Source organism: Phyllostomus hastatus, unplaced genomic scaffold (assembly GCF_019186645.2).
Source record: "Phyllostomus hastatus isolate PE091 unplaced genomic scaffold, TTU_PhHast_1.1 phas_scaffold_28, whole genome shotgun sequence".
NCBI classification, from domain to species: domain Eukaryota; kingdom Metazoa; phylum Chordata; class Mammalia; order Chiroptera; family Phyllostomidae; genus Phyllostomus; species Phyllostomus hastatus.
In genome coordinates this window covers 23,245,734-23,264,530 of record NW_025334022.1, presented here as the reverse complement: position 1 = coordinate 23,264,530, position 18,797 = coordinate 23,245,734, and the positions used below count along the sequence as shown (strand labels likewise).

At 41.7% G+C, this 18,797-nt stretch overlaps 1 protein-coding gene across 1 annotated transcript; it reads left to right on the top strand.

The window, feature by feature from the left end:
* The first annotated feature begins 36 nt into the window (after nucleotides 1-36).
* Nucleotides 37-18,210, top strand: STEEP1 (STING1 ER exit protein 1). The gene is made up of 7 exons (XM_045817547.1): nucleotides 37-199; nucleotides 1,170-1,287; nucleotides 10,954-10,995; nucleotides 12,776-12,914; nucleotides 13,620-13,709; nucleotides 14,546-14,638; nucleotides 15,859-18,210. Exons 1-7 carry the CDS (start codon nucleotides 76-78, stop codon nucleotides 15,919-15,921), a joined length of 669 nt encoding a protein of 222 aa, XP_045673503.1. The 5' UTR covers nucleotides 37-75; the 3' UTR covers nucleotides 15,922-18,210.
* Nucleotides 18,211-18,797: the final 587 nt, after the last annotated feature.

The window sequence follows — 18,797 nt, the reverse complement described above, 5'->3', positions numbered from 1 at the left end:
GGTTCGACGCGTGTCTGTGACGTCATTTCTGCGCGACCCCTAGTTTTGGCGTTTTCTGGGTGTCACCTGTGAACCATGCCTAAAGTTGTGTCCCGGTCAGTTGTCTGCTCCGACACTCGGGACCGGGAGGAATATGACGACGGCGAGAAGCCCCTCCACGTCTACTACTGTTTGTGCGGCCAGATGGTTCTCGTGCTGGGTAGGTAGTGGGGAGCTGGGGGCGGCCTGGGGCGCTGCGAGGAGCGAAACTTCCGGTTCTCGAGTGCCGTTCGTCTCAAGCTGTGTGATCCGGGAGCTACGTCTGTTTGAAGATTAGTGGGCTTTCCCTCTGCATCAACATCTTCCCTACACATCCGTTAACCTTGTAACTCTATATCCAGACCCCCCCCAAACTAATTTCTCGTTCAGAAACAATACACCTTATTTCCCGCCCCCCTCACTCCGCTTCTAGATACAGTAGTAGCTCTTATCGTCAATGAAAATAAAACCCTTCCTTGATCCTACATTCTCCTCCAACTATAACCCCATTTCTTTGCTTTTTAAAAAATAGCAAACTTCTAAAAAGGATTGCCTGTATTGGCTATTTCTGCATCCTCACTTCCACTTGACCTCACTTCATACAGGCCTTGCTTCCCACCTCGCCATCTAAACCACATTTGTCAAGGTTAATTGAACATATTACAAGTTCCAGTGGTCAGTGGTCATTTTAGTCCCCATCTCAGCTGCATTTGACAGAGATGAGCACTCCATCCTTCTTGAAACACTTTTTTCCTTTGCTTCCATGACTCCTCACTCTCCTGGTTTTCCTCCTACCTCGATTTTGCCCCTTTTCAGTGTCTGGTTCCTTTTTCTGTCTCAAACTTAGGCCTTGCAAGGCCCTAGGATTCAGTCCTCTCACCTGTTCTCAATCTGTACTTACTCCCTGAGTGATCTCAACCATTCGCAAGCTTTAAATACCACTCTACAGGGTGTATGTAACAGAGCTGGGACTAAAATCCAGGTATCCTGACACCAAGTCACTTTTAGTTAGAAAATTCAATGATTGGTTTCAATAAGCATAGTTATTATTCTTATTATATGGTGCTAGGCCCTCCACTCCCCAAAACTTCTGATTGCCTCAGGGTATTTTTCAGTGACTCTAATAACCAAATCTTTCTCCATTACTTCAGACTGTCAATTAGAGAAATTGCCCATGAGGCCCCGGGATCGGTCCCGGGTGATTGATGCTGCCAAACATGCCCATAAGTTCTGTAACACAGAAGATGAGGAGACTACGTATCTTCGCAGGTAAGAGGTTGATGTTCTCTGTATGGGATTTTCTTATTGTGTTTGGGCCTAGTTCTGAGACTATAAATACCCTCTCTAGTGTCAAAAAGGTCATCCATTTGGGTCCAAAACATTGATGCTTTGCTAAATCTCCAACTTCTGTTAATGCAGTAGTATCTTTATTGTGTTTTGTTGAAATGGTGCTGAGATGTGATTCTATTGCGATTTTAGAGCTGTAATTTGGAGGGGTTTTTTGGCAAGTAGAATGAGGTCATTCAACCTGTAATGTCTTGGAGCATACTGTGTACATGCACTGATTTAGGGACTGCATCTGTGAAAATGAATAAAGTGCCATCCTTGCCATTAAAGAGCGTGTGGCTCAGTGAGGGAACAGGCTACCTTTAGTGACATGGTAAAATATTGATGTGCTGACCAAAGGGCTATGGGGAAACAGATAGGAGTGGCTCACCCTGCCTGAATCGTGGGTCAGGAAAAGTAAATAGATGGTGGCTTTGAACTAGGATCCAAACTGTGTTTGGCCTTGAACTAGGATTTCACAAAGTAGATGAGGGGAGTGAGAAGCATTCCAGATGGAGGGAATATGGAAACATTAAATGCATCAAATATGTGTGCTTTGGAAATTTGAGTAGTTTTTTTTGTTGTTGTTTGTTTTTTGTGGGTTTTTTTGTTTGTTGGTTTTTTTGTTTGTTTTTTTGACTAGAGCCCAGGGCACCCTACTGGAACGGGTTCATAGCTTCTAGGGTGAGGACAATAAAACGCTGAAGTGGGCCAGTTTGGATCTGTAGGCAGTAACCATCTCCCTTTTTTTTAAAATATATATTATTTTCTTTTTTAAAAGATTTTATTTATTTATTTTTAGAGAGGGAAGGGAGGGAGGTAGGGAGAGAGAGAGAGAGAAACATCGATGTGCAGTTGCTGAGGGTCATGGCCTGCAACCCAGGCATGTACCCTGACTGGGAATCGAACCTGTGACACTTTGGTTCCCAGTCCGCGCTCAATCCACTGAGCTATGCCAGCCAGGGCACCATCTCCTTTTTTTAAAGCAGAGGAGTGATATGGGTAGATCTCTTGTAGATTTGGGAGTCCTTGGTATATGTGGAGAATTGAAGCCTGGGAAGGGATAAAATTACATAGAAAGATTGTGGAGGGGAAAAGAAAAGAGAATTGAAGATATAATCCTGGGAAATGCTCACATTTAAAAAACAGACAAAATAACTGGAACAGAACCAGCAGAACCTGGTGGTGTGGAAAACAGGAGAGGACAAGAGTTTCAAGAAGTGTGTGTGGGGGTGAGGGTGGCTGTCAACAGGTGCCAGATGCCAGGGAGAGGTCAATTCTAGGGAATTAAAAAGTCCATCCATCTATCCATCCATCCATCCATCCATCCATCCATTCATCAAATATTTCATTTCCTTATTTATCTCCTACCTACCAAGTGCCAGGTACTGTCCTAGAAACCTGGGATATCCTAGTAGATTAGTTTGCTAAACTGGGTGGCTTAAAACAACAGAAATTAATTGTTTCACAGTTCTGATGGCTAGAAGTCTGAAATTAAGGTGTCAGCAGAGCCCTGTTCACTCTCTGAAGGTTCTAGGGCAGAATCCTTCTTTGCCCCTTCCTAGCTTCTGGTGTTTGCTGGCCATCCTTGGCATTTTTTGGTGTGTAGATATATCACTCTGATCTCTGTCTGCATCATCATATGGACTTGCCTCTGTGTCTCTGCCTCTGTGTTTCTTCTCTTCTCCTAAGGACACCAGCCACATCAGATTAGGGCACATTCTACTCATCTGCATGACCTCATCTTAGCTAATTACATCTTCAACAATCCTCTTTTCATACGGGGCCATATCCTGAGGTTTGTGGAAGGACATTCCTTTTTAAAGGGGTACTATCCAACCCAGTACAACCAGTAAACAAGCAAAGAACCCTGCCCTTATGGAGCTTATATTCTAGTGTCAAATTAGAAAAAACTATAGGCTGGGATCTATCGATGTTTATTTAAGAAACCAAACTGATATCAGCCCACACTAATGAAAAAAGTTATAAACCACTGCTAGGTGACATTCAATAGGAAATCAAGCATCAAGCACCAGTGTGACAACTGGGCTTCCAGAATTGTGCAGTTGAAGATGATTTTTGTTATATACCAGATACACCCAGGGGCACAAATTATAATGAAACTTATGATATTCACAGGCAATATCAGAGAAACACTTCATTATGGTACATAGAAAGGTTTATAAATGACATGCCCTACCTAGAGCTAATTCCTTCTCTTGTGTTTTTTCTCCCTCTATTAATCTTTATTTTGGCTTCCAATTTTGAAAATTATTAACTGGCTATCTTCAGGATCAGTAAATTATTATATATTTATATAACATATTACATATGTTATATATACTACTATGTAATAGTACAGCATTATACTATTAGTATAATAGTATATACTACTATGTACTACTATGTACTATTAGTATATACTACTATTAGTATATACTACATATATAGTATACATAGTAGTATATACTAATAGTATAGTAGTATATACTACTATGTAATAGTAGTATATATTGTATATACTGAAAGAATATATATTATTTAGTTAGTACAGAAAGTACTCTATAATGCACCTAGGCCACAGATTCCTATGACACTACAAGGCAGATGTCCCCAGTTCTAGGCCAGAAAATTGTGTGGTCCTAGGCTGAAGTACAAACCCTGGAATCCAGTCAGTCTGATCCTGGAAGTGAGCCAGCTTCAGACCCAGCTGTAGTGTTGGGTACTTCCCAGGCCTGAGGCTTCTGGCCAAGTGACTCTCTGGAGCCATAGAGTTCTTGGAGTTTACCAACAAGGCATGGTATATTCCCCCCTTGGTTGATAGAGTTCCTGCTCTAATCCTGACCAGTCTAGGGTGCTCCCCAGCTGGCCAGGGTAGAATTTCAGCCTGCTCCTTACCCTTCTTCTGTAGCCTGCTGAGTGTGGGAGCACCAGTTACTGAAAATATAGCAGTCTGCCCAACACAGGTCTTGGAACCCATCACTTTCCACCGCCAAGTCTCTCCGTTCTAAAGTACCTCTTCTTTGCCTTGGCCAGTGTGGCTCAGTTGGTTGGGCATCATTCTACACAGGGAAAGGTCACTGGTTGGATTCCTGGTCAGGGCACAAATCTGGGTTGTGGGTTGGGTCAGGGTGCATACAAGAGGCAGCCAATTAATGTTACCCTGATGTTTCTCTCCCTCTCTTTCTTCCTCCCTTCCCCTCTCTCTAAAATAAAGAAATATTTTTTTAAAAGTACCTCTTCTTTGACACTGTTGTTCCCTAGTCCTCTCTTTTCCTCATATACCACTCCCCTAGGTGCAAATCAATGGGCGAGTTTCTGTCTGTGTCTTTGTTTCCCATGCCCCTCCCTTGATGCTTTCTCCTTCCTTGATTTCTGTGAACTTGCCCTTGTGATTATCCTTATACTTCTTTGGCTTTCTCAGTCTTCTGGATTTTTCTGCCTGCCTGTTAAATGTTAGTCTTCTCCAGGGCTCTGGCCTTGATTTTTTTTCCTGTCTTTCTCTCTGTCCTTACACTGTCTTTGGACATTCTCACCACCTTTCATGGCATCAGTTACACTTACATGCTGATGACTCACAAAATCTAGATCTGCCCATGTTTCTCTCCTGTGCCTAAAACTGTATATCTAACTGCCTACTCTACCTCCTCACCTGATGTTCTACCTCAGATCCACCATAACGAAGATCCACCAAACTCATCACTTCTCTAAAGTGGAAAATATCGCAGATTGGTTCACTCAGTCCCACTCCAAATCTTCTCTCATACCCTCCTATATGCTAGTGTCTATAAAGTTAGGGTACATATTCCAGCCCACAACAGCCCCCCCCGCAAAGAAAAACTCTTAAGATTCTCAATGTGATTTAACTTTTGCCAAATAAAAGGGATGGAAATAGAAGTTTTTGGATGGGGCTTCCAAGGAAAACCTTTTTTACTCTTCTTATTTCTTCCTGCTTTTTGGAAAATGGGCTTGATAATTGGAGCACCAGCAGCCATTTAGGACTGGGAAGGAAGGGCCACAAGAATTGCAGAGCTTTTGCCATGCTGTTCTGGGGTCTGGACCCCTGCCAGGACGAGACTTCTTTCACATGAAAACAAACTGTTGTGTTGGAGCCACTGTAGTCAGATCTCTGTAACTATCAGCCCCACACAATTCCTTCTGTTTCCTCCTCCTGTGATGACGCCCCAAGGCAGAAGTCTGGGAGTCTGTCCTGTGTTCCTCTCACCCATCCCTGCACCGCTGCAATCTCTGGCACACACCCACTCACCGTGTACTGTCAGTTCTACCTTCTCATCTCTTGTGGCTGCCGCCTCCTGTCCCGCTACATTACCATCATCACGTTCCCATCATCACTTGCCTGGGCCATCGAAGTGACCTTTTTACCTGATCTTTTGTCTTTAGTTTTACTGTCTTTCTGCCTGAATGATCTCAAGTGCACATTATGCCAGTCTCCTGCTTCAGATCTTCCAGTGACTCTTCATGACCCACAGCGGTGCCTCTCAAACATTTTTAGACATTGAATCCTTTCTTCAAATGAAGTTCATACCCAAAAGTGTAAATAAGCAGGAAGCCACTCTGACTGGAGAAGATTTCAGCCCAACACATTAAGGACTCCTTCCCTTCCTCTATCCAATTTCATTTAGGGATCATTGCAGAGCACAACTTAAAAATATCCTGTTTAGCAGGATAAAATCTAAGCCTGAAGGCTCTCTATGATTTGGCCTTGGCCTGCCTCTTTGTCCTTATTTCCTGGTATGCACTTGATTTTTTTTTTTAAACAACTGAAAAACATTTGTCATCTCGTATAGCTTCTGGGGGTCAGGAATTCAGGAGCAGCTTAGGTGGGTAGTACTGGTCTCTCGTGAGGCTGTGGTTGAGAGATTGACCGTGGGTGCAGTCATTTGAAGTTTTCATTGGTGCTAGAGTTTCCACTTCCACGGTGGCTCCCTGGCATGATTGGCAGCTAAGTGCTAACTGTTGGGAAAAAGCCTCAGTTCCTCACCACAGGGATCTTCCAGAGGGCAGCTTGAGTATCTTTGTGACACAGCAGCTGGCTTCCCACAGTGTGAGTAATCTAAGTGAGAGCAAGGCAAAAACTGCAGTGTCTTTTATGTCTAAGACTCAGAACTCAGGCACTATCATTTCTGCAGTGTTCTATTGGTTCACACATCAGCCCTGTTCATTGTGGGAAGAGACTACAAGGATAGCAATACCAGGGTGCAAAGGTCACTGCAGGCCAATCTAGAGGTTGTCTACCACAACCAGGAAGAACATTTGGTTTTGTTTTCGGTCTTCCCTATCGAATATATTCCTAGTGATTAAGGGCAGGAAAGACAACTAAGATCAATTAGTTCAAATATTTGACTCATTAATCACTTTTTAATAATCAGAGCACTTAAAAGCCTTGTCTCATTTACATTACAACCTCAATATATATCAAAAAGGTGCATTTTTTGAGAGCAAGAACCCTGCCTTATACTTGATCAATTTTTTAAAAGATTTTATTTATTTATTTTTAGAGAGGGAAGGGAAGGAGAAAGAGAGAGAGAGAGAGAGAGAAACATCAATGTGTGGTTGCTGGGGACCATGGCCTGCAATCCAGGCAGGTGCCCTGACTGGGAATCAAACCTGCGATGCCGTGGTTCACAGCCCACACTCAATCCACTGAGCTATGCCAGCCAGGGCGATAAATTTTTATGAATTTGACAAAATCCCATTTGTCATAGGTATTTGAAGATTAACTCACTGGGAAATGTACAGCCCCCTTTGGTATTCCTATGCTTTGAAAGCTCCAGCTTACAAGATTGGCTGCCTTTAGGGTTCTAGAAGTCAGTTGCATGGTGACTCTTTTTCCTTCAGGCTGAGGTTGAATTTAGAATGCCAGTGGAAACCAGATGGGGTACACAAAATGAAAAATATCGCTAGTGCCCTAGACCACTGATGTAAGCAAATGGGAGCACACTTGACATAAGTAATACTTGTCAGCAGAGGGGCAAAGTGTTAAAGATGGTGGGGATCACTGGCGTTGGAGTTACACCCCAAGCAGCACCACTGTATCTTTTCTCATTCTGTGGGTTGCCTTTTCACTTTCTTCATGGTATTCCTGGAAACACAAACGTTTTTTATTTTAATCAGGTCCCATTTATCTATTCTATGATTGCCTGTGTTTTATTTAGATTTTCTGTTTCTTTCTCAGTGAGTTTTGGTAGTTTGTGTCATCCTCTTCTAGGATTTGTTCATTTCACCTGGGTTATCTAATTTGTTGGTGTACAGTTGTTCATACTGCAACCTTAAAATCTTTTTGTGAGGTATGTAGTACTCATTTCACATTTTTTAAGGGCTAGTAACAAACTGTAATTCTCTGAATATTTTGTGCTGTTTTACCTTTGAACATAGTATTCCCTCTGCCTAAAATACCATTTTCTATCAGGAGCTGGCAGCTTGCACATCACCTCCTTGGGAAGCCTTCCATGCTTACCTCGGACAGATTGGCAGCTCTGACCTCTGTGTCCCCATTAAACTGCATGCATTCCCCTACTTAAGAATTCCGTGATTATATTTTTCCTCACTAAACTGAATTCTTAAAATAATTAATTCAACCATTATTTACTGCATGTCTGTTTTGTTTCCAGTACTTTGTTCTGTTCTGGGGATAGAGCAGTGAGACAGACAGGCAGGGTCTCCACTGATTTCTTTATCTCACGGACCTTCCAATGTAATGGGATGATGGCAAGATAAAGTAATTATGATTATGAAAGGTCATATGAATGAAACAAAGGGCTCATACCTAGAATCACATGAGAATCCCTTAGAAAAGGTGGTCAGGGAAAGCCTCTATGAGTAGGTGATATCTGAACTGAGACCAAAAAACGAGAATGAGACAGCTGGAGTGAATGGTAAGAAGAGCACCCCAGACAGAGAGAAGGGCGTATGTGAAAGGTCAGATGTGGGAAAGCACTTGTTGGTTCAAAAAACAAAAGGAAGACTCAGGCGGCTAGTGCAATGGTGAGAGAGAGAGGGAATGTATGAGATGAGGCAGAGGCCCAATTATGGGCTCAGTTGCTGTCTGCTAGGCCATGGTAGGAGTTTGGATTTTATTCTGGGTGTCTTGGGAAGTCACTCTTTAATTTTTTTTAATCCTCACCCAAGGATATGTTTCTTGATTTTAGAGAGAGGGAAAGGGAGAGAGACAGACAGAAACATTGATATGAGAGAGAAACATTGATCAGTTGCCTCCCACACCTGCCCCTACCAGCCCACAACCTAGGTACGTGCCCTGACTGGAATCAAACCCATGACCTTTTGGTGTGTGGAACGTGCTCCAACCAACTGAGCCACCTGACCAGGGCAAGGAAGCCACTCTTGACTTTATTTTACAGAATGATCTGGAGTGAGACAGTAGTAGAAGCAGATTCTAGAATAAGTAGTCAGAATTTTTATCTTAGATATGTACTTAGAGTGGGGAAGGCCTAACTGTCTGTCTGTCTGTCTCTCTCTGTCTCTCTCTTACTCTCTCACACACACACATACACAAACACGTACATACACACACTATTTCTTTGATCACACAAAAATCTAAAATGTCCATGTGGGTGAAAAAATCAAAGACAAATGCAAACTGGGGAAGAAATGTTTGCAAGGCCCCTTAACATTTGCAGGTCTCCTTAACATACAATAAAGACGACTCAATAAACAAAGGGTAGTAACTGAGAGTTCACCCCCCAAAAAAGAAAATACAAGTGCCTATTAAGTACATGAAAAGATGCCTAGCTTCATTCTTTTAAAACAAAGAATTACACATTATGAGATCACATTTTTCATATGCGAGGTTGGCAGTAGTGTACTTTAATAACATACTGTGTTGACTGTGGGGAAACAGGAAGTCTCACATTGGTGACGGGAGTGTGAATGGTTCAGCTTCTCTAGAGAGTAATTTGGCAGTGTCTGTCAGAATTTAAAGTGGATACACTTCTAGGAATTTATCCAACAACTAAAAGACATTTGGTTGATCCATACAAAGGCATATAGTACAGACCTTGTAAGAATGAAGCAGTTCTTTATCAATGATGGGGAAGGATCACATATTTTTTAGGAAAGATACATTTTTAAAGATTTTATTTACTTTTAGAGAGAGGGGAAGGGAGGGAGAAAGAGAGGGAGAGAAACATCAGTGTGGTTGCCTCTCACGCACCCTCTACTGGGGGCCCAGCTTGCAACCCGGGCATGTGCCCTGACTGGGAATCAAACCAGCAACCCTTGGGTTCACAGGCTGGCACTCAATCCACTGAGCCATACCAGCCAGCGCCCAAGATACATTTTTAACTGAACAAAGAGGTAGAGGATAGTATAAGGTATGCTACACTTGTCTAAAAAGGAAAAGAAAACTATTTTCTCTGTGTGTCAATGAGGATTCTTTGTTTGTATCATCCACTATCTCTGAGAACAACAGAAGAAACCAGAAACAGTATTTGCTTCTGGGGAATAAAACTGGATGGGTGGAGGATGGGTGGGGAGGAGATTTACTTCTCATTTTATACTCTGTATAGACCATGTGCACATATTGCCTATTAAAAAATTTAGACAGCCCTGGCTTCTCTGGCTCAGTACATTGAGCACTGGCCTACAAACCAAAGGGTCATCAGTTCAATTCCCAGCCAGGGCTCATGCCTGGGCTGCAGGCCAGGTCCCCAGGGGGACCATGCGAGAGGCAACTGATCCATTGTCTCACACATTGATCCATTCTGTCACACATCATTTCTCTCCTTCTCTTTCTCCATCCCCCATCTCTAAAAATAAATAAATATTTTTAAAAAATTAAACGTGGGGGAAGTGAGGAGACCAGTCAGAAACCTGTGACCATAGTCCAGGGCACAGATACTGGTGGTCTGGGCTGAGATGGTGGAAGAAAGGTGGAGAACTCATTGGTTTAAGATTGTTGTTGTTTTTTTTTTAATTTGGAGATAAAAGCCACAGGATTTGTGCATGCAGGGGTGTGGGAGATAAGGGAAAGTGCAGAATCAAGGATAAGTCCAAGGTTTCTGTTAAGCAACTGGATGGGTGGAAGAGTTGGTCATCTAAGGCAGTGTTCTGTGAGCTGTTGCATCTGACAACCTGGGCTTGAATTCAAACTGTTCTAGTTCCTGATGGTGTGACCTTGGGCAAATCATGTAATTGCTTTGTGCTTAGGAGCCCTCATCTGTAAAATGGGAGTAATGATATGACCTATCTCACAGGGTTGTTGTAATGGTTAACTGAGTTAATACATGCACACTTTAGAACAGTTCCTGGCACGTAGTAAAAGCTATATAAGCAGTTACCTCTATTGTTGTTGTTATTGTTGTTACTGCATCTAAGGTGGCTGCCAGGACTATAATACTGCACCTCCTCTTCCTCTGTCAGGGAGATGCCTGACCCCTATTAGGGGCTCAGTCAGTGTTTGTGAGAGGAAGGGAGGCTTTAAAATTAATACATGATTAATAAGCAGTTGATCTAGGAGATGACAAATTTTGAAAGACTCTTTTAGCATTTGTAGAAATGAAATAGTGATGTTAGTAGGTTATGAGATTTGCTCATATCTTTTTGCTTTAACTTCCATTGTTTTGTGTGCAGGCCTGAAGGCATTGAACGACAGTACAGGAAGAAGTGTGCAAAGTAAGTATGAACAGTGTGGGTTTCTCTGAGTGTAAGCAACCAGGGGCAAGAATGTGTTAGGAACAGAACAGAGTTATTTGGATACAATTCTCTGTTGTATCTTTTTAAAAAGATTTTATTAATTTATTTTTAGAGAGCAGGGAAGAGAGGGAGAAAGAGAGGGAAAGAAACATCAATGTGTGAGAGAAACATCAATCGGTTGCCTCTCGCATGCCCCCTACTGCAGACCTGGCCTGCAACAAAGGCATGTGCCCTGACTGGGAATCAAACCAGCGACCTTTTGGTTCACAAGGTGGTGATCGGTCCACTGAGCCACACCAGCCAGGGCCTTTGTTGTATCTTTATCCTTATAATCTCTACACAAATAACAATATGCTTCTGGAAGACATAAGTCAAAATGACATCTCTGACCATCTGGCCACAAAAATAGCGTTTTATATATAGTATTATTTTTGAAAGTTGAGGTGTAATTTATATGTAACTAAATTCGCCCTTCTTTAGTGTACCATTTGATGGGTCTTGACAAAAGTGTGCAGTCATGTAATAGCACCACTACTGTGATACAGAGTGTCCCCAGTACCCTGCGTGCCCTCGGAGGTTACTCCCCTGCCTCACCCCCTCCCCTGGCAATCACTGATCTGCCTACTGTTACTGCGGTTTTGCCTTTTCTAAAATTTTATGTAAATTCTACAAAATGTGCTTTACTATATATTGTACAATCTGTATCTGTTACATATGGTTTCTTTCACTTAGTATAATGCTTTTGGGATTCATCCAAGTGTTACGTGTATCAGTAATTTCTTCCTCTCTATTGCTGAGTAGCACACTGCTGCACCAGTTTGATTCAGCATTCACTCACTGAAGGGCAGTTGAGTTGTTGATGGTTTGGGCTATTACAAATAGAGCTGCTATGAACATTCTAGTGTAAATTTTGATGGGAACATGTGTTTTCTCTAGTAGTGGGATTACTGGGTCATACGGTAAATGTAACATGGTGTAATTTAATCTAGGCCCACTTATGAAGCCTGGAAGTTTATTTAATGCAATATATATATTCTAGCTTTAGATTAACAGAATATTAAGCAATAGTAAGTTTAATCTTGTTTCAATAATTAACAGTTACATCTTGGCTCTCAGAAGACTCAGAGAAGGAGGGGTAAAGCAGGGAGAGGGCCAAGAAAGTATTTTTAGTTCACAGCCACACTGGATTCATTAAATTGGTTTTATCTGATCTTATGGGTCTCCCTCATTTAGCTGAAAAAGTGTAATAAGAATGACCAGCCAAAGAAAGTAGGACGATTACTACAGGAATTTGTGTGCCAAGCACTGCAGCAGAGCCTTTACACTCCCTCTTAGCCCTGTAGAAACAAAACAAAATGAGACAAAACCCGCAAACTAGTTACCCAGACCCCTCGGAAGAATGGCAGCAGTTTTGACCAGGAAGCAATCAGTAGCAGGAGCCAGCGTGTACTGAATATGTCTGTTGGTAAGAATCACTTGAGATGCTGAGGAAAATGACAAGAGACCAAGGCTACCTGCCTCCGCCCCAGATTTGCTGAATCGGGATCTTTTGGGGGGTGGGGCGAAGGCATCTGATCAGTAGTTTTAACAAGCACCCTAGTGATTCTTACTGAGTAGTTTGGGGAGACACTGGAAAAAACACATCATTAGTTTATGCCACAAACAAAAATATTTCTGGAATCTCAGCACATTTTACAAATCACTGTTTAGGGGATCTAAATTCTGAGACTTCCCAGTGACTCAGTCTGCTGCTTCCCAGGTGTGGACTGCCACTCTTCTACCAGTCCCAGCCGAAGAATGCTCCCGTGACCTTCATTGTGGATGGAGCAGTAGTCAAGTTTGGCCAGGGTTTTGGAAAAACGAATATATATACTCAGAAGCAAGAGCCTCCTAAGAAGGTAATTGTCATCGAAGGAGACAGACTGGTTAATATACCTATAGATGTAGCCCTAAATTTTAAAATAAGATTATAGTGCGCAAGAAACTGTCCTTTACGAATGAATGCATTCTTTATTAAGAGAATGTCATTTTTGTGTAATGTGTTGTTTTTTTTCTATAGCTTCCCTATGAGTAAAGTTAGAAACTGTATTTTTAATTTATTTTTAAAGAGAGAGGAAGGGAGGGAGAAAGAGAGGGAGATAAACATCTATGTGTGGTTGCCTCTCACGCACCCACTACTGGGGACCTGGCCCGCAGCCCCGGGCATGTGCTCTGACTGGAAATCGAACTGGCGACCCTTTGGTTTGCAGGCCAGCACTCAATCCACTGAGCCACACCCACCAGGGCAAAACTGTATGGTTTTTATTCACATTTACTTCCTTTCAAATTTCTTCTTTTTCCAGTGTAAACAATTTAAAAAGGAATGAATCAGGCTAATTTTTAGATGTACTTTAAAAACCTTAATGGAAAATGTTAGAACAACATGAAGCAAATAAAAGTATTGGCACTTTTAGATAGGCCAGCCTATCCCAAAGAGGTGGCTGTCTACCCCCAACAGCTACCTTTCCCAGCACCCAGGCATGTGTGTACCTGCTCGAATGCACACATGGCTCACAGAGCCTCTTGCTGTGTCTAGACTGATTCTTCCTCTTCTGCAACTCCAGGTGATGATGACCAAACGGACTAAAGACATGGGCAAGTTCAGCTCTGTCACTGTGTCAACTATTGATGAAGAGGAAGAGGAGATTGAGGCTGTAAGTGCTTCTACTCTGAAGGGACTTGAAATAGGGGGGTTGGTGTGAAAGGAACAAGGCTCTAGAACAAGAGCATCCTGGCAGCGGAATGATTGGAGACTGCTTGTAAACCTTGCTCTGCCGGTAAGAAACTATGAGACTGGCTAGTTCCTGTGTCCCCGAATCACAGGACCATCTGTAAAATGAGAACCAGGGAGTTGCACTTCATCAGTGCTATTTTTGTCATACTGTGTTTTTGAGAGGCCTTAGGGGGCAAATCCCTTATCCTTCTTCAATTTAAACACTATTGAGCTCAACGATTTCAGGCCCCTTCCAGTCTGGCTCTGATGGTTTATGAGTCTGCCCTTAGCAGTAGCAGCAATTATGTTTATGGTTCTTCAGTATAATAATGTTTACAGAGAGAGCTGTTATCTGTTAGTTTTTAAACATTTTTTAAAGATTCTATTTATTTATTTTTAGAGAAGGGGAGGGAGGGAGAAAGAGAGGGAGAGAAACATCAATGTGTGGTTGCCTCTTGCATGCCCCCTACCGGGGACCTGGCCTGCAACCCAGGGATGTGCACTGACTGGGAATGGAACCTGTGACCCTTTGGGTGGCAGTGCACACTCAATCTACTGAGGCACACTGGCCAGGGCTGTTATCTGTGACTTTTTAAATTATTTCAGTTGAAACCTGACCTCTCTTGGATTACTGAAAAGCTGCAGAGTTGAAAGCGAACAGCCCTGCCGTTTCAGTAATAATTTCATAATTTGACTGGTACAAATTGGTACTTAAGGTCTCTGTTGTTACTCGTGGGTGTGACTGCTTGTTTAAGGACACTTCTTTTCTCCCCTCAGAGGGAAGTTGCTGACTCGTATGCACAGAATGCCAAAGTGATTGAAAAACAGTTGGAGCGCAAAGGCATGAGCAAAAGGCGGCTGCAAGAGCTGGTGAGTGGCATGTGGTGGCAAGGTGCTGGGGTGGACTGTTTGGATTTCTTGGTCTGAAAGATCCTCCAGTAGTCAGAGACATCTTTAGGACATCTGTCAGGGATTACCAATGTACTTGACTGCCAGGTGTTTAACCCTGGGCTGTGACTCTTGTTGTACCCTGCTCTGGAATAGTTACCACAAGATCCAGGCCCTAATTATGGTACTTGTTAGGCAGCCCTAACTAGAATGACATTTTAATTGGCTACTTGTGGTCCATGGTCAGGAGTAACAGATCAAGGATTATGAATGCTTTCCCAGGGTGCAATGGCACACGACGGTGCTCCATGGGTAGGCCCAGCACTGAGGCTGCTTGTTGCTCCTTAAGGCCCCAACTCCACCACCCACTCCTGCATTATTCATGGGCTCCTCACAGAGTGTGCACACCCATAGTTGATGGTGTCTACACGCTTGTTTTCTTGATAATAATTTACTCATGATACTTCTTTAAAATTAGATAGCGCTTCATTAGTGCCTTATTAAAAGCTCTACCAGTCTGCCCATTGACTGGAGGATTTTTCAGTGACAGAGGTGGTAGGTCTGGGGAGCTACTTTACATTGCCATGGTGGTTTAGAGCAGTGCTTATCAAGTTTTCAGAGGTGAAGGTCAGTGCTTCATTATTTTTTTAATTTCCAATTTGTAAGAGCAGATTTATAATTTATCAAATGCAGTGAAATGGACTTGCCTCAGTTGTTTTTATTGAATTATTTTATTTTATTATTACTCTGTCAAATGGCTATAAAAGTTTCTAAATGTTTACTGTCCATGTTTGTGCAGATCTTGCACGCACCAGCAACAAGCAGATCATGGGCCACACAACTAACTCTAAGAAGCGCTGTTCTAGAACAGTGTTTTTCTTCTTATTGTGCCAACAATAAGATACTGGTGTACCACGATATCAACTGATTCCCTCGGCCCTTTGGGAGTCATGGGGCTGGGGGATGCCTGCGCTGACCACCGTTGACCACAGCCTTGTGTGTCATCATTTTCTGTGTGCCGTACCAGCAGAAAGGTCAGAAAGCAGTTACTAAAGATTCATAAGGAGTGTAGAACCACTGTTCTAGTTTGTATACTGCATGGGCATGGAGGGAGAGTTTTTGGGCAGTTACTGATAGAATAAAGAAGGAAAGTAAGAATTTCTTATCATGGATCACAACATATACCTTTTCTTCCTCCCCAGGCTGAACTGGAAGCCAAGAAGGCAAAAATGAAAGGGACTTTGATTGACAACCAGTTCAAATGATCGGACCTTTCTCTGAACCCAGACTATAGGCGAGCATTTAGACCAGACGGCAAAAGACCTTGTTCTTGACTGTGTGCACTGCTTCCTACCTTTATGTCCCAGCAGAAGGCTTTATGTTGCTTCTACGTTCAGTGAGGTCTTTGAGTCCATCTGACCTGCTTTCTAGAGTTGGGTTTTTAAAATCTTTCTATATATGGTTCTTCTGTACTGTTTTTTGTTTGTTTTTTTTTTTTTCATTTGATATAAACATTTTTAGCTGTGCAGGAACTCTATGAATAGATCAGTGCTTAACTATCTCTAGTTTTTAAAGCAGCTGGTCTTTAATAAAATGTTCAAAGATTTTTGAAAAAAATATTATAAGTTGTCATAGAAAAAAGTGGCACATAATTAGATTTAAAGGGTCCCTTGAGGGTCCCTTGAGGTCTTGGCAGCTATCAGCTATGGTTTGAATCTCTTCTTCTGTCACAGAAAACCCATAAAAAGCCAGAATCTGCATAAAGCTTCCTTTACTTCAAATATGAAAGCTATAAGTGAGCCATCCCTTATCAGACTTTGCACTTAAAGAAGCAAAAGCCAGATTGCAGTGAAGGGTTAGGGTAGCTGAGATCTGAATGAAAGTGGAATCTCAGTAAGCAACCCAAGGGAGCTACCATCCTGTCAAGTAGCTAAGAGTACTGCTTCTGTGTGTGGGCATGTGGGAGGGAGAAATTATAGAGTAAGAAATGATGCTGAGGTTGAAAACAGTATATGTTGGGTATTTTATTTCACATTTCCTATTTGTGGAAGAGTCTTACAGATATAAATATTTAATATTACACCGCTTAAGTGATATCAATATGTAGTGTTTGTATCCAGATTTAATCTGTTCACCTGTATTACAAGGTATCGCCTGCATCTAGTCAGATCTCTGCAACTGAGTTGTTGTCTCCACCTCAGTTCCTGTCCTCATTCTGAGGGATAATTAGGCATTATGTACCTAATAACCAACCGTAACCTCTGCACAATTCCTTGACCTCAACTGCAAATAATGACCTTCATGCCACTTTAGCCACAAAGTGCCATGCCCACAGGCTGGATGTCATCTCAACCACCTCTGAAATCCAGTGCTCTATTCTTTCCACACAACCTCCTATCATTGCTACTCTGGTACTCACACTTCTACTAAAAGTGTTCTGTTTTTAGATGTGAAGGGTAATTATCTTGATTATTTTATTAGTAGTGGTAATCTAAAATAGTAGTGATACTAATACTAGCTACTTTTTATTAAGTACTTACTATGTGTCAGGTGCCATGGAAAGCACTTTTATAGGTATTACTTTCATTTAAACATGAAGATAATCTCATGAGAGAGGTTTAAGTAGAGTAGCTCTCCTCCTTATCTGTGGGGGACACATTCCAAGATCCCCAGTGTATGCCTGCACTACACACACACATACACACAATGTTTTTTCCTATGCATACATACACTTTATGGCTTCTATTGCCATATCCAAATTTCTATCATCACTATTCTTATGTTTTGGGGCCATTAGTAAGTAAAATAAGGGTTACTTGAACATAAGCACTGTGATACACTTACAGTCGATGTGATAACAGAGACAGCTACTAACAGACTGACAGGTGAGGAGTATTTACAGTGTAGATAGACAAAGGGTTGCTTCACATCCCAGGCGTAAGATTGTAGGGCACTACTCAGCACAGCATGCAATGTAAAACTTTTGAATTCTTTCTTTCTGGAATTTTCCATTTAATATTTTCAGACCATGGTTGACCGTGGGTAACTGAAGCCACAGAAAGCAAAACCACAGATAAAGGCTGGGGAGGGGGAGGGCTACTGTACTATCCGTCATTATAATGTTATAAATGTGTACTTTGAGGCCCTGAGAGTTTGAGTTTCCCAAGTTCCCATAGCCAGTAAGTGATAAAGCCAGAAATCTGACTATGCAACTATGCCGAACTACTTCTCATGTGGGATTTAAAATGTAAATATGTTATTGAGAACAGATTGCCGTTCATTTTGAGAAACCTAGTAAAGTGCAATGTAAAGACAATTGCAAGGAAACGTGTTCTTCATTATGTTTTCTTCCTTCATATTGAAATTGTTATTAAAATAACATGATGTCGTTTCTCTGTTGTCTTTATTTACTTGTATTTTGTATTTTGGCAGCAATTACAGTGCTTAATGTTAGTATAAGGATTCATATTGAAATTTCAGTCTTATTCTGTTTTTTGGTTTTTAAATGATTGACTGTGACAAAATAATAAAATGTTATAAAATATTTCTACTGACATTTGGGAGTATAATTTTATTGTTTAAGAGAAATTGGGAAGCTTTGAAAAAAACTAGCTGGTGTTAACCACTAGCTGTGGACCACCTCCCTTTCTCAAGGAAAAATCTTCCCTTTTTTACTCCTCTGACATTTTATTCTGCTTCTTCACCATACTACTCCTCTTCTTTACTCAATTTTAACGAAGGACACTCCATTGCACTTGAGCTTTAATATTCTATATTCCTCAAGGGAAATAAAAAATATCACTGATGGTGAACTAAACCTGTTTTTAAACTTCATAGAACCTTGATCCCCCTGTTTTTCCCAGCATTGCAATTCCATCACCATCCCCTTTTTAACCCAGGCTTATCCCATGATTGATGATCTGAATTATCCTCACCAGCACCTTTAAGTCTTCTTACCATGACTTTTTTCACTTAAAAAATATTTGAATAATTTTAGATTTATAGAAAAGCTCCAAAGATAGTACAGCAAGTTCCTGTATGTTCTTCACTCCAGTTCCCCTAACATTAACATCTTATATAGTGCTATGGGCTGAATTGTACCCCCTTCTTCATAGTGCATATGTTGAAGCCATAACCCCCA

Excerpts from the sequence above, each read along its gene's own strand:
- STEEP1 (XM_045817547.1), top strand. The coding sequence starts at position 76 with ATGCCTAAAGTTGTGTCCCGGTCAGTTGTCTGCTCCGACACTCGGGAC. Across the intron at positions 200-1,169 it reads CCAGATGGTTCTCGTGCTGG|ACTGTCAATTAGAGAAATTG; the intron begins GTAGGTAGTGGG and ends CCATTACTTCAG. Across the intron at positions 14,639-15,858 it reads AAAGGCGGCTGCAAGAGCTG|GCTGAACTGGAAGCCAAGAA; the intron begins GTGAGTGGCATG and ends CTTCCTCCCCAG.